The sequence below is a fragment of the Sciurus vulgaris genome (genome assembly GCF_902686455.1).
Source record: "Sciurus vulgaris genome assembly, chromosome: 8".
Classification (NCBI taxonomy): domain Eukaryota; kingdom Metazoa; phylum Chordata; class Mammalia; order Rodentia; family Sciuridae; genus Sciurus; species Sciurus vulgaris.
In genome coordinates this window covers 123,788,203-123,801,451 of record NC_136468.1, presented here as the reverse complement: position 1 = coordinate 123,801,451, position 13,249 = coordinate 123,788,203, and the positions used below count along the sequence as shown (strand labels likewise).

At 41.4% G+C, this 13,249-nt stretch overlaps 1 protein-coding gene across 1 annotated transcript in view; it reads right to left on the bottom strand.

Annotated features, from left to right (window-relative positions):
• The window catches only part of CRKL (CRK like proto-oncogene, adaptor protein), a 32,174-nt gene extending 21,564 nt beyond the window's left edge, over positions 1 to 10,610 (bottom strand). The window contains exon 1 of the mRNA XM_079152145.1: positions 9,765 to 10,610. Within this exon, the coding sequence (XP_079008271.1) occupies positions 9,765 to 10,075 (311 nt within the window). The 5' untranslated portion in view covers positions 10,076 to 10,610. The remainder of the gene's footprint in view (positions 1 to 9,764) is intronic.
• Between the last annotated feature and the right edge of the window lie 2,639 nt (positions 10,611 to 13,249).

The following is a 13,249-nucleotide window of genomic DNA, read 5'->3' as shown; positions in this document are numbered from 1 at the left end:
ATTCTGTGGGCTTACTCAGTGATGCATCCAAGAATATTTAGTCTTTCTAATTCTCCTTATTTAACCATAATTATTATAAACCCTTTTGAACATTATTTTATTCTTTCTTTCCTTTTATTTCTCTTCCTTGGTGCTAGGGATCAAACCCACATACATCCTCAGGCATGCTAAACAGGCATTCTAACACTGAACTATACCCCCAGTACTGGGCATTATTTTCCCTATAAAAGGCTTTTTGTAAAGCCCAGGTTCCTGAAACTCAAATTACCAGATTAAACAACAAGAACAAACTCATAAATGAATTCAGCAAAGTAGCAGGACATAAAATCTACACCCATAAATCTAATGCATTTCTATACGTAAGCAACGAATCCACTGCAAGAGAATTTAGGAAAACTACCCCATTCACAGTAGCCTCAAAAAAATAAAATACTTGGGAACCAATCTAACAAAAGAGGTGAAAGACCTCCACAATGAAAACTACAGAACACTACAGAAAGAAATTGAAGATCTTAGAAGATGGAAAGCCCTCCCATGCTCTTGGATAGGCAGAATTGTCAAAACAGCCATACTAAAAAAGTGTTATACAGATTCAATGCATTTCTTATTAAAATCCCAATGACATTCTTCATAGAAATAGAACAGCAATCATAAAATTCGTTTGGAAAAATAAGAGACCCAGAATAGCCAAGGCAATCCTTAGTTAGAATAGTGAAGCAGGAGGCATCACACCACCAAACCTTGAACTGTACCACAGAGCAATAGTAACAAAAAAAAAAGCATGGTATCAGCACCAAAATAGAAATGTAAACAACAAAAACAGTGGTGGGCATGGAGGCACATGTCTGAAAGTCCCAGCAAATTGGGAGGCTGAGGCAGGAGAATCCCAAGTTTAAGGCCAGTCAAAGCAATTTTTTAAAGATGCTCAGTAACTTAGTGAGCCACTGTCTCAAAATAAAAAAATTAAAAGGACTGGGGATATAGCTCAAATTACATGTCATGTGCATACAAACACACAAATTCTGTTTTATAAGAACCTTTTTTTCACATCACATACAACCACAAGAATGGGATCCAAAGCACCCATGAGTCCAATCCCCAGTTTTAATGGTCCTTGGTACATATCGTCACATTGCTTTCCAAAAAGCAGCCTTCACAATGTAGCAAAACTTACATCTTTCTTTAAAGCAAGCACCTCAAAGGCCTTGTTTCTTATTAATCAAGGGTCAATTGCTTAATATCAGTCCATCCAAAAAATGGATAACACAAGGAGCAGAAGTACCAATAGTAATAAAGAGTTAATATTTATTATCTGTCAGCCACTATTTGCAGTCTTTGAAGACAATAAATTTAATCCTCATGGCAATCCTAGGAGACAGTTATCCCCATTTTACAGATGAGAAGGCCAAAGCAAAGGTTAGAGTTGCACCCAGGCAGTCTGGTTCAAGAGTCCTCACTGTTTATTTTTATGTGGTGCTGAGGATCAAACCCAGTGCCTCATATGTACAAGGCAAGCACTCTACCACTGAACTTACAAACCCTAGCCTGACAAACTACTTCTCTCAGGTGCAAGAGAATTTGTCATAATGTGTGAAATATTTCCCACAATTCCTAACTAGCATATATGCACATATTCAGGCACCCCTGAAAACACATCCCTCTTCCTATTTCAAGAGCCATAGAGATTCTGTGAAATTTGTTGGGTACCACTGATTGCAGACAATTTGCAAAATGAACAATCAGCTCTATCTCAGAACCTATCCAAGGGTATTTTATTACAATTAATTTGTATAGGTAGAAATATGGTAGAGCCTAGCATGCACAAGGTCTTGGGTTCAATCCCCAGCACTGTCAGAAACAAAATAAAAAACCCACAAAAACAGTTCTACCAGCAGGGCACAGTGGTGCATGCCTATAATCCCAGTGACTAAGGAGGCTGAGGTAAAAGGATGATAAGTTCCAGGCCAGGCTCAACAACTTAGTGAGGCCCTAAACAAGTTAGTTAGACCCTGTCTCAAATAAAAAACAAAGACTGAAGATGTAACTGAGTGGTAGAGTGCCCTGGGTTCAAACCTCAGTCTCTCCCACCCCAAAAAAGAAGTTCTATAACAGATTATTATAGCTTCAGTGAGGATTAAAATAAAATCCATTTGCCGAGGTATCACTGGTCCTACTATGTACTAAGACTTGGAACCAAGTTCTTGATCTCAAAAGACAATTTAGTGCTGTGTGCACATGCGCATGCCTATAATCCCAGCAACTCAGAAGACTGAGGCAGAAGTATCAAAAGTTCAAGGCTAGCCTCAGCAACTTAGTGAGCCCCTGTCTCAAAATAAAAAGGGCTGAGGATGTAGCATAGTGGTATAGTGCCCCTGGGTTCAAACGTCAGTACCCAAAAATAGATAATTCAATAGAGAGTTGGAAGAAAAAGAAAAGCACCTAGTGTAATTAATGGGTATCATGACAGACATCAACAGGATCCAGAGGTACTCAAGTTTTTTGCTAAGGGTCAGGAGAACCAAGTAAGGAGGTGATTCACAAAAAACTCCTAAAAACTAGCCCCACTCTGAAGTTGAACAATTCATTAGAGAGGATATTATGAATTTGGTTCTGCATTAGAAATAAATCAGAGTCCCAAAGGTTGAAAACGTCCTTTCCTGGTCTCCCTATAGACTGCAAAGCACACTGCAGTTTCTCACAGGAACAGACCAAGAGTTCTGCTGGCCAAGGCTTTCCAAAGGTCAAAACTTCTGTGAAGGACCATATGGTACATAATTTAGGCTTTGCAGGTGTCTCTGCCACATATTATTTTTCAAAAACAATTTTTTAAAAAATAACCACTGGGCATGGTGGTACACACCTATAATCCCAGTGACTCAGGAGGCTGAGGCAGGAGGATTGAAAGTTTGAGGTCAGCCTGAACAACTTAGCAAGCAAGAGCCTGCCTCAAAATAAGAAATAAAAAAGGATTGGGGGAGCTGGGGCTGTGGTTCAGTGCATAGAGTGCTTGCCTGGCATGTATGAAGCCCTGAGTTCAATCCTCAGCACTGCATATTAATTAATTAATTAGTTAATTAAAGGTCCATCAACAACTAAAAATAAAATTAAAAAAGGATTGGGGATGTTGCTCAGTGATAGAGCACTTGCCTAGTGTGCACAAGGCCCTGGGTTTGATCCCAACACTTATTAATTAATTTTAAAAAGGACTTGAGGATATAGTTAAGTGGTAAAGTTCCCAAAGATTCAATCCCCAGTATACCAAAAAGGAATATGTGGGCTGGACACAGTGATGCATGCCTGTAATCCCAGCAACTCTGGAGGTGGAGGCAGGAGGATCTCAAATTCAAAGCAAGTCTAAGCAACTTAGCGAAAACCTGTCTCAAAACAAAAAATAAAGAAAAGGGCTAGATGTGGCTCAGTGGTTAAGTGCCCACGGGTTCAATCCCCAGTACCAAAAAAAAGGAAAGGAATACATGGATGATAAAGATGTTTTATTATACACATACATTTGTATATGTATGAAATATTTCAGTTAAAAAAAGTCTTGAAAACACTTGCTAGAGCAATCAATTCCAAAAAGGCTAAGTATTTAGGTAATGAACTGTCCTAGGTAACCATTCTTCATCATTCACTGAATTTATCTTTAATTTTTTTTATTATTATTTTGGGTGCTAGGGAATGAATGCAGGGCCTCTTGCATGCTAAGTACATACTCCATCACTGAACTACATCCCCAGTCACCTTAGTGGCATTTAGTACCCAGTTCCCCTCCATTTTTTCTCTGAGCATTCAGGCCATCACTACCTCCTTCCACAGCTCCTCCTCCTCAGCTCATTCCCAAATCTATATATTCAGTCCCCATCTCTCTTTTCAGTAACAAACCCACCAGATTGCTAAGTAACATCTGGCTCCCTGAGGCTCCTCAAGAAAACATTCTTCCTATTGAAAACAATCCCCTCACCCTAATCCCTTCCCTCCTCTCAAAGGCACCACTACTCAATTCTCTATGAAGTTATACTCTTCTTTTACCGTCTATGTACAATATCCCAGAAAGGTTCTAAGTTCCCACTTCCACATTCCCAGAACAGTTGAGCTTAGTTCAGTTTCTCATGGACCCTCTCTGTTAACAGTCCTTAATTAGCCCCATCCTCTAGACTGTCTCCTACTCAGCTCCAAACCATAGCAGTTTTTAAAAAGTAAAACTGATCCCCAGGCACAGGCAGATGAGTGAGCATGTGACGCACAGACACACACACAGAGTAAAGCTGATTATGACAATGCTTTTTAGAAACCTAGATGATTCTCACTGTTGAACTCATTTACAAGGCAGAGGAGGCCCTTTACGATATCCTTCCTGCCTAGCCTCCTGTTCATCACTCACATTAATTACAACTCTGTCTTTCCCAGCAGGCCTCTTCCACCTCATATACTTGTTCTTATTTTCAAGAATTAGTTGAATTAGAAAAGGCTGTTTCAAGCCTTACCTGAACCCTTAGGTAAAGCTGACCTCCCTACTATGGCATTCTATTTTAATTTTCTCAATAGATTTAGTTTCTCAAAGGAAAAACCATGGTTTACTCCCATATGCCTTAAGTGTATTTTGGGTTTGGTGCACAGTAGGTCTCTATCTTCTGAAATCACAAAAGCTCAGGCATGCCAAACACCTAACTTTAGTTTGTTATACATAAAAGGAGAACCATTGTGTGCCACATGGTGCACCTTCCAAGTCTCTTCACCTTACTATTCTTCCATGGTATTCTCACATGCTTAGCTATCATTCCAGGCAAGCAACTGGGCTGGTGGCCCTAACTTCTTTAAGATCTCAGATCAGAATAATCTTTTCTCCCACTAATAAACAATGTCCCATTTACTTACTAAAAAAATGACAATACTTTAGCCTTAAGGACACTTGTAAATAATCTAGTCCAACAGTTCAAAGTTAAAAAAAAAAAAAAAATATATATATATATATATATGTATGTATGTATATGTGTGTGTGTGTGTGTAAATTAGACTGGGTCTTGCTATGGCTGCCTAGGCTAGCATCCAACTCCCGTACTATTCAAAGTGATTCTTCTGCCTCAGCCTTCCAAGTACTGAGACTACAGGTGTTAGCCATCATGCTCTGCTTTTAAAGTAAAAACTGTTACATAAAAATTCTCTGGATTGGAATCTTTACACACACACACATATATTTTAGTTGTAGATGGGCACGATATATTTTTTTATGTGGTGCTGAGGAACCCAGTGCCTCACACATGTGTGCACGCGCGGCAAGCTCTCTACCACTGAGCTATAGCCCCAGCCCTGGATTTGAATCTTAAACAAGAGAAATGTCATAAAACAAATAGCCTCTGGTATTTTACATGCAATCAGAACACAACTCTACAACTGAACAAACTCCTATTCTCAGCATAATGGCAATGTTCTTGTATCTCACCTGAATCAAATTAAGATGATTTAAACCACTGGTCAAAAGAAATGCAAAGGAGTTTATGAACAGTGCCAAATTCTACACTGACCAAAATTACTGGCAAACCTTCTCTCCTATTCCCAATTATGAAAATTCAGATTTGCGTTTTCAAATATTTAGAACTGACTATATGGGGAAAAGACTTGGTAAGGGCCTGCCCTATAGCGTGAGGCCCCCTGCAAAGGCTCTTAGTTAGACTGAACACTCTCTTCCTCACAGCCACTTGACCATGCATGAAAATGACCTTTTAAAAAAACCCTGGTAGCCAGGTGAGGTAGTGCATGCCTGTAATACCAGAGGTTCAGGAAGCTGAAACAGGAGGATTGTGAGTTCAAAGTCAGCCTCAGCAAAAAGGAGGTGCTAAGCAACTCGAGACCCTGTCTCTAAATAAAATATAAAATATGACTGGAGATGTGACTCAGTGGTTGAATGCCCCCCCCCCCCCCCCCGAGTTCAATCCCCATACCCACGCCCCATACCCACGCCCCATTGGTAACCAGAAAGCCCCCAAGAGCATGAGAAAGACTGTTCAACTGAACATTGGTTCTGTATTACCAAGTATAAGTAATGGTCAACGTTTGTTGAATAAAAAACATGATTTTCTCAAAGGGTCAATTTTCCTGTTCTTTTTTTTTTTAATTTTTAAAAAATTTTTTAGTTGTAAATGAACACAATACCTTTATTTTTATTTATTTATTTTTATGTGGTATTGAGGATTGAACCCAGTGCCAGGCGAGTGTTCTACCACTGATCTACAACCCTAGCCTTCCCTCAGTTTTTAATGGTAAATTTTTGTCACAATTTGTTTTTCCTAGCTTGCATTTATCTACATACTTTAGAACTGGAAAATTTTATAAGCAAAGCAAGCTATACAAAATATACGTTCAAGTTTCTAAACCAGAAGAAATGTATTTCATATCCAAGCAATTCACCCAGAAATCCTTTGAAATATTCCGATTCTGACTGGAAATAGACCATATTAAAAAACACTAGAGCCTACATGAATACCAACTACAACTTAATATTTTTTTTCGAGACAGGGTCTAGGTTACCCACACTGGCCTTCAACTCCCAGGCTCAAGTTATCCTCCTGCCTTAGCCTACCAAGCAAGAGGAACTACAACAGTATGGCACCATGCCTGGCCCTAAACAAAATCTTAAAAATGTTTGTGCCCAGGGCTGGGGATATAGCTCAGTTGGTAGAGTGCTTGCCTTGCAAGCACAAACCCTGGGTTCAATCCCCAGTACTCCCCCCAAAAAGCAAGCAAGCAAACAAACAAACAAAAAGTTTGTGCCCAAAATGAAGGGGAAAATCACCACAGGATTTCTGTTTATCAACAACAAAAAATTACACTAATGTGTACAAAGAGAATATTTTAGGTTCATTCAAAATCAACAAATGCTATCCAACATGATACACTTTTGGGGTAAAATAATTCAAAATATACAATAAGAATTATATAAATACAAAAATAAATTAATAAGGGGGTTAAATAATTTTAAATATACAATAATACCACAGATAAATATAAAAATAAATAAGATGAACCTCGGGGCTGGGGTTTTAGTCTAGTGGCAGAGGTCTTACCTAGCATTCCTGAGACTGTGGTTCAACACCCCTGCCTCCAGAATAATATGAACTGATGTCCTTAGCTTCTCAGGTAGATGTTTATAGTTATGAACTTGAGCAAAGCAAAATGAAGAAAAAACTATTACCCAAGGGGCACGAAACTCAGACTTTAAAAGCTCAGTTTTGATACCTGAAAAGTTAAAACTACTTAATTTATCCTGTATGAAGATATGAAGAAGCACTGCATTAAGTTTTCTGTTTGGCCAAGGCTCTACTAACCACTAGCTTTTTTAAAATTTTTTTTATTTATTTATTTTTGAGTGTCTCACTGGGTGTGGTGGTATACACCTATAATTCCAGCTATTCAGAGGCAGGATTCCAAGGTGTAGGCCAGCCTGAGCCATTTAGTAAGACCCTGTATCAAAAAAATAAAAATAAATAAATAAATAAATAAATAAATAAATAAATAAATAAATAAATAAATGGGTTGGGGATGTAGCTCAGTGGAACAGTGACCCTGGGTTCAATCTCCAATACCCCCCAAAAAAGAAAAAGAGAATTAAAGAGAGAGATAAGGGATCTTGCAATGTTATGTTGCCCCAGCTCATCTGGAAACCTCTGGGATCAAGCTACCCTCCCACCTCAGTTGCCAGAGTAGTTGAGACAATAGGAGTATACCACCACGCCCAGCTTAACCACTAGCTTTATATTAGAGACTAACATGTTAAATCTATTCCTGAATTTCAGACATCCGAGTGGCATGTCAATGATTCAGTACAAAAATAAATTCAGATGGGGTCCAATTGACCATCTTCAGAGTTATCAGGGAAAATGAAAAACAGCAACATGCCTGGGGCAGAGGGCACAGAATAGGAGAAACAAAGCTGAATTTGAGGAGGATAAGGAAAAAGCCCTATTATTTATGACACTAGGAACAACAGGTAGGATTTCAATAGGTGGAAAATAAAGTGGAGTGAGGCAATGAGGAGTCAACAGCTCCAGCAAAGGTGCAAAGGTATAAGTAGGTAAGGATAGCTAACAGAATAGGTGGGCAGCCCTGTAAAGTTTCACTGAAGAGATGACAAAGAAAATTATATCTGGTATCTGAGAAGACATGTTTCCAGGGAATATTGGTTTTGTGGGTAGTGGGATGCCACTGTAGCATATTCCTTTTCCTCCTTCTAGAAGAGGATCAAGCCATTACTTCACTTTTGAAACAGCAATATTTAGGATCTGTCACCTCAATGTAAGCACATGCCTTGCACACAGCATGGCTTAATAAAGACCTGAATTATATTACCAATCTCATTACATTGGGTCTAACTCCTCATATAGGAATTACATTGTGCTCAAAGTTGATTACACTTACCAGAAGCTGTTAGGACCACCAAATTTCAACAATATGATTCTTGGTGTCCTGGTCTTTGTTATTCAGAATTTGATTTATAATTACTTTCTCCCTGTTTTTTTTTTTTTTTTAAGTCCATTTAGATTAGTAGTTAATCTTGAAGTCATCATACTGTCATGTTTTTCTTCCTTATCTCTTTCCCAAAGAAACATATGCTTCCAGTAGGTGCTCTTAATTATAGCAGTTTCTAGGGTTTAAAGTTCAGAGTAATACTTTGTTTGCAAATCTATAAAATCAGAAACATCTCACCCTGAAAAATACATACTAATCCTTTTTAAATAGATGCTTTAAGAAAGAAACTGGGCAGGAAAATAACTTTTATTTAAAAATTCTAGGTTGGAGATGTATCTTAGTGGTAGAAGACCTATGTAGCATGTGCCAGGTCATGGATTTTATCCCCAGCACCACAAAAATAAATTCATTAACAGAAAAATCTAGGCAATTTTTCAACTGAAGTTTGGTATAATTTAAATAAAAGAATTCACTTATAAGACAGCCCCCCCCCCAAAAGCAAATAATCAAATAAAATAACATATTTTACTTGGGAAAAGAATGCTTGATAGTATCACTCTGAGTTCTTTAACTTTAAAACAGACATTAATCTGTTAGACTTAATACAGGAAGTATATATGAAATCGGACTGGTACAAGAATAAGGTAAGTGCCATTCCATCTTGATAATTCACCAAAACGATGTCTCGCCTAGTGATGGTTCACCTCTGGAGGGGGAAATGCAAAGTTTCCTAAAAATGTCATGTCTGAAACCAATGCACCTTTTCGTTTCTTTCTAAGTGTACAGTAAAAAAGGTCATCTGGCCCTTCAAACCTGGCATCAGAACATCAATAAATAGTTCTGATATTTCAATTAAAGGTTTTTGTTTTTGAACAATAAAACAACTGTTTCAAAGGCTGTAGTCCATTTCTTAACCTTGTAGTTGTTGAGATCTCGCCTGGGGTCCAAGAACCCTGCAAGACTTGTATGTGAATTTTCGGGGAGATGGGGTGGAGGCATAACGCCGCAAAATAAGTCTACGAGTCAGAATAGAGTAATTTAAAAACAAACGAAGAAAAAAGCTCTCTATATGAGAGACAGCAAAAGTGACAAGACAAAAGGAAAAAGCTTGCATTTGAACTATGCAACCACCGTTAAATGTTTAAAAAGCATCCTCTCTTATCCAGTGACCCAGATCCTAAACGCCCTCTGGTTCAGAATGGATTCACCCCCGCCCCCTACACTCTACAACAGAGCCCATTCTCAACCCTCCTCAGTAGTTGGGCTGGTTGCACGCCCGGGAACCCCAGGCGCTCGCGTACCTGGGAGCTGGCTCGATTAGGGTGGTGGTGTCCAGGTAGTGGATTTTGTAGAACTCTAGCAATGCCGGCAAATGGTCAAACTCCTGGTCCCCGATCTTAAAACGGCGATTAGGCAAGGAGTTGATGATGTAGTGGGAGACGCGCGAGTTCTCGGATACAGACAGCACATAGTCCCCGGGACAGGTGGAGGAGTCGCGGACTAGGAACATGCCGTGGCGCTGACCCTGGAGCCGGGTCTGCGCCTCCTGGCGAGACACCGGTCCCATGTACCAAGCAGAACGGTCTGAGGAGTCAAACCTGGCGGAGGACATGGTGCCGGGCCGGGTTCTCTGGCGGGTCGGGGCGATGGCTGCTCACGCCTGCTCTGGAAACCTTTGCCCGGCAGACGGCTTTGAGGCCAAGAAAGGGGCCTCTCCGCACACCTCTATGCGAGCTTAGAGGGCCGGATAAGCACCTGCCTCTCGGCTCCGGGCCCGCAGCATCCTCTGCCGCCGCCCGCCTGCTCCGGGGCCGCCTCACGCAAAGAGCCGGCCCAGGGAATGCAGGGAAGAGCCCGGGTACGGGGTGGGCGAAGTCGAACAGCAGCGGAGGCCGCCCCGGGGTTCTTGGGCTGTCCGACGTACCGGGGGTGGTTCCCGGGATCAAGACCTGGAAAGCGCCGGCTCCGTAGCCGCACGGGTCTGCACTGACCACAGCCGTCACACGAAGCACAGGACTCCAGGGAGCGTCGCGCCTCTGGCGAGGCTTTGCCCAGCCTGTTCCCAATAGCCACAGCAACAAAATGGCGGACGCGGGAGAAGCAACCAGCCACCTCCCCCTCGTCTCAGCGCACTCCGTCTGCGCACGCGCGGGACCCCGGCTCCCAGCGGCCGTCGGGGCCCTCCCCATGACGTCGCTCGTCATAGCCAATCAGCAACGCGGTTGCGGAGGTCGGGGCGTGGGCTTCTAGCACCCGCTCCCGCGTTCCGGGAGGAGGCTTAAGGAGGCGTTGACCGCGGACACTCCCTTCCCAGGCCGCTGTGCGCCACCAGGGGCGCTGCCGCCACCGAGTCTCTCAGCGCTGGCAGGAAAATAGCTGGAGCTGAGAGGGAGCGGCGTTCCGAAAAACCTGCTTCTGGGAACAAAGCGTAACGTGCTCGCCGAATCGCGGGCCAGGGAGGCGTGGCACTGAGGTGACCTGGACGACCAAGTGGCCAAAGGGAGATTTAAGGGCGGACAGGCCCTAAAGGGCGGAGATTGCTCTCGGAGATGACGACCCCGGGAGCGAGGTGACCCCTCGATTACTGAGTGACGCACACTGTAGGTGGTCTAATAGGCTAAGAGACTCTGGGTGGTTAGGTGACCCAGCTGGCACAAATGGGGGGTGGGGGAAACGAAGATTGCATTCCCGAGTCTACAGCCTGCTATAACCTGGCCTATATTATAGGCTCTGCATCGCTGCTAGTAAAATGCAAACGCCTCTCGGGCGTGGCCTGAAGGCTTCGCCTGCTCCGGGTTCTGCCTGCTTCCCTCAGTTAATTTCCTCCCATTCACTCCTGCTGCGCTTTCCTAACCTATATCCTCCTCCGACCCCTACTTGAACGTAAATTTTAAGAAACCAGGTATCTTGTCTGTTTTGCACAATGCCTGGCCCTGAGCGGATGCTCAAATATTTGTTGAATGACTGAGTTATGAAAAATCATCAGGCCATTAGTACCCGATTATTGGTAATAACATCCCTGAATTGGACAGACAAGAAAGCATGTCCAGAAAGGGGGAAAGGCAGAAGCAGCAAATCATACTTATATCCCTCTGCCAATGAAATGTCTTTGGCCACTGTCATCCCCCAGGTTCAACAAATTGTGGACTGTAGGGAGATAGATGATGTCCATTCTAGGGTAAGTTAAAGGGAAATGTCAAGGTATAGTGCCTTTTTGTGAATTCGCAAAAGATGCTTTCATGTTGTATTAATCTCAGGTGCAGTTTGAATACCACTGACAATGATGCTGACTACCTGAGTTCAAATCCTGGTTCAGTCGTCTAGCTGAATGACCTTGGGCTATTCAATCATTCTTTGCCTCATCTCGGGGATAATAATAGCACACACTTCATAGTTCAAAGTAAATGTATAAAACAAGCTAATACATGAAAAGTACTTGGAAGAGTGGCTGGCACATATTAAGCATCACGTAAGAGTTTTCCACTGTTATTATTCACTCTCTCCCTGGGCCTCTACCTCCATAGTCTTAAAGTGTGAGCAGATCTTTCCATGGGTGGGGAGAATATTTTCCACTTGATTTTCCAGCTCCTTTTCACAGCTAGATTTACCATTTCCTCATTACCTACTCTTTGCCCACCTTCCTGATTTGGCTTCTACCCTTGCTTTGACTGAAACTAGACTTTTGAAGGTTGTCAGTTATCTCCATAAAAATTATCATTCTCTTTGATCTTTCTGGCCTTTTTAAGTTTCTGTGACAATAACATAACTTTTTTTCTTCCTTTCTAAATATACCTTCTCAGTATCTTTTGTTTTGTTGTGTGGTGCTGGGAATTGAACCCAGGGCCTCATGTATGCCAGGCAAACACTCTACCACTGAACTACATCTCAGGATCTTTCTATAGCATTTTTGTCTCCAGCCACTTAAATGTAGAAGCTCAGTCCTTCACTTCTTTATAGCTTTTCCTTTGGCAGGTTCATAATCATCATGAATACTTTAGGGGTCACCTCTGGTGACTCCAAACACATGTATTCTAAAAATAGAACTAGGGTTGGGATTGTGGCTCAGTGGCAGGGTGCTTGCCTAGCTCCTGTGAGGCACTGGGTTCAAACCTAAGCACCACATAAAAAATAAATAAAGGCATTCTCTACAACTACAAAAAAAAAATTAAATTAAAAGAATAAATAAAAATAGAACAAAAACCACACCTGTGATTACTGTGCCAACAACATTGCAGTCACAGTGTAAATTAATTCTTACCACTTTCATTTCTTTTTTTGTGCTGAGGATTAAACTCACAGGCACTCTACCACTGAGCTACAATCCCAGTCTTTTTTTTTTTTTAATTGCAGTTGCTTATAAATACTTTTTCCTAATCTGAGCATCTTGAGGGTAGACTATAATTTTTTGGATTCCCAGTGCCTGGCACAGTGCCAGTACATAGTATATACTTAAATGGTTTTTTAATGTAGCTGGATAAAGATGGGAAGAAGCCAGAGAAAAATGAAAATTTAGTTTAATAAAGGTAAGGAGATTATAATTGTTTTCAGGTAATAACATAATAAATATATTTTAAAAATATATATAGATAACCAAGTGCACTGGCTCAACCTAATCCCAGCGGCTTGGAAAGCTGAGGTAGGTTTGTGAGTTCAAAGCCAGCCTCAGCAATTTAGCATGGCAACTTAACAAGACCCTGTCTCTAAATAAAATATAAAAAAGAGCTGGGATACAGTTGGGTGATTAAGTGCCCCTGGGTTCAATCCCCAGTACCAAAAAAAAAAAAAA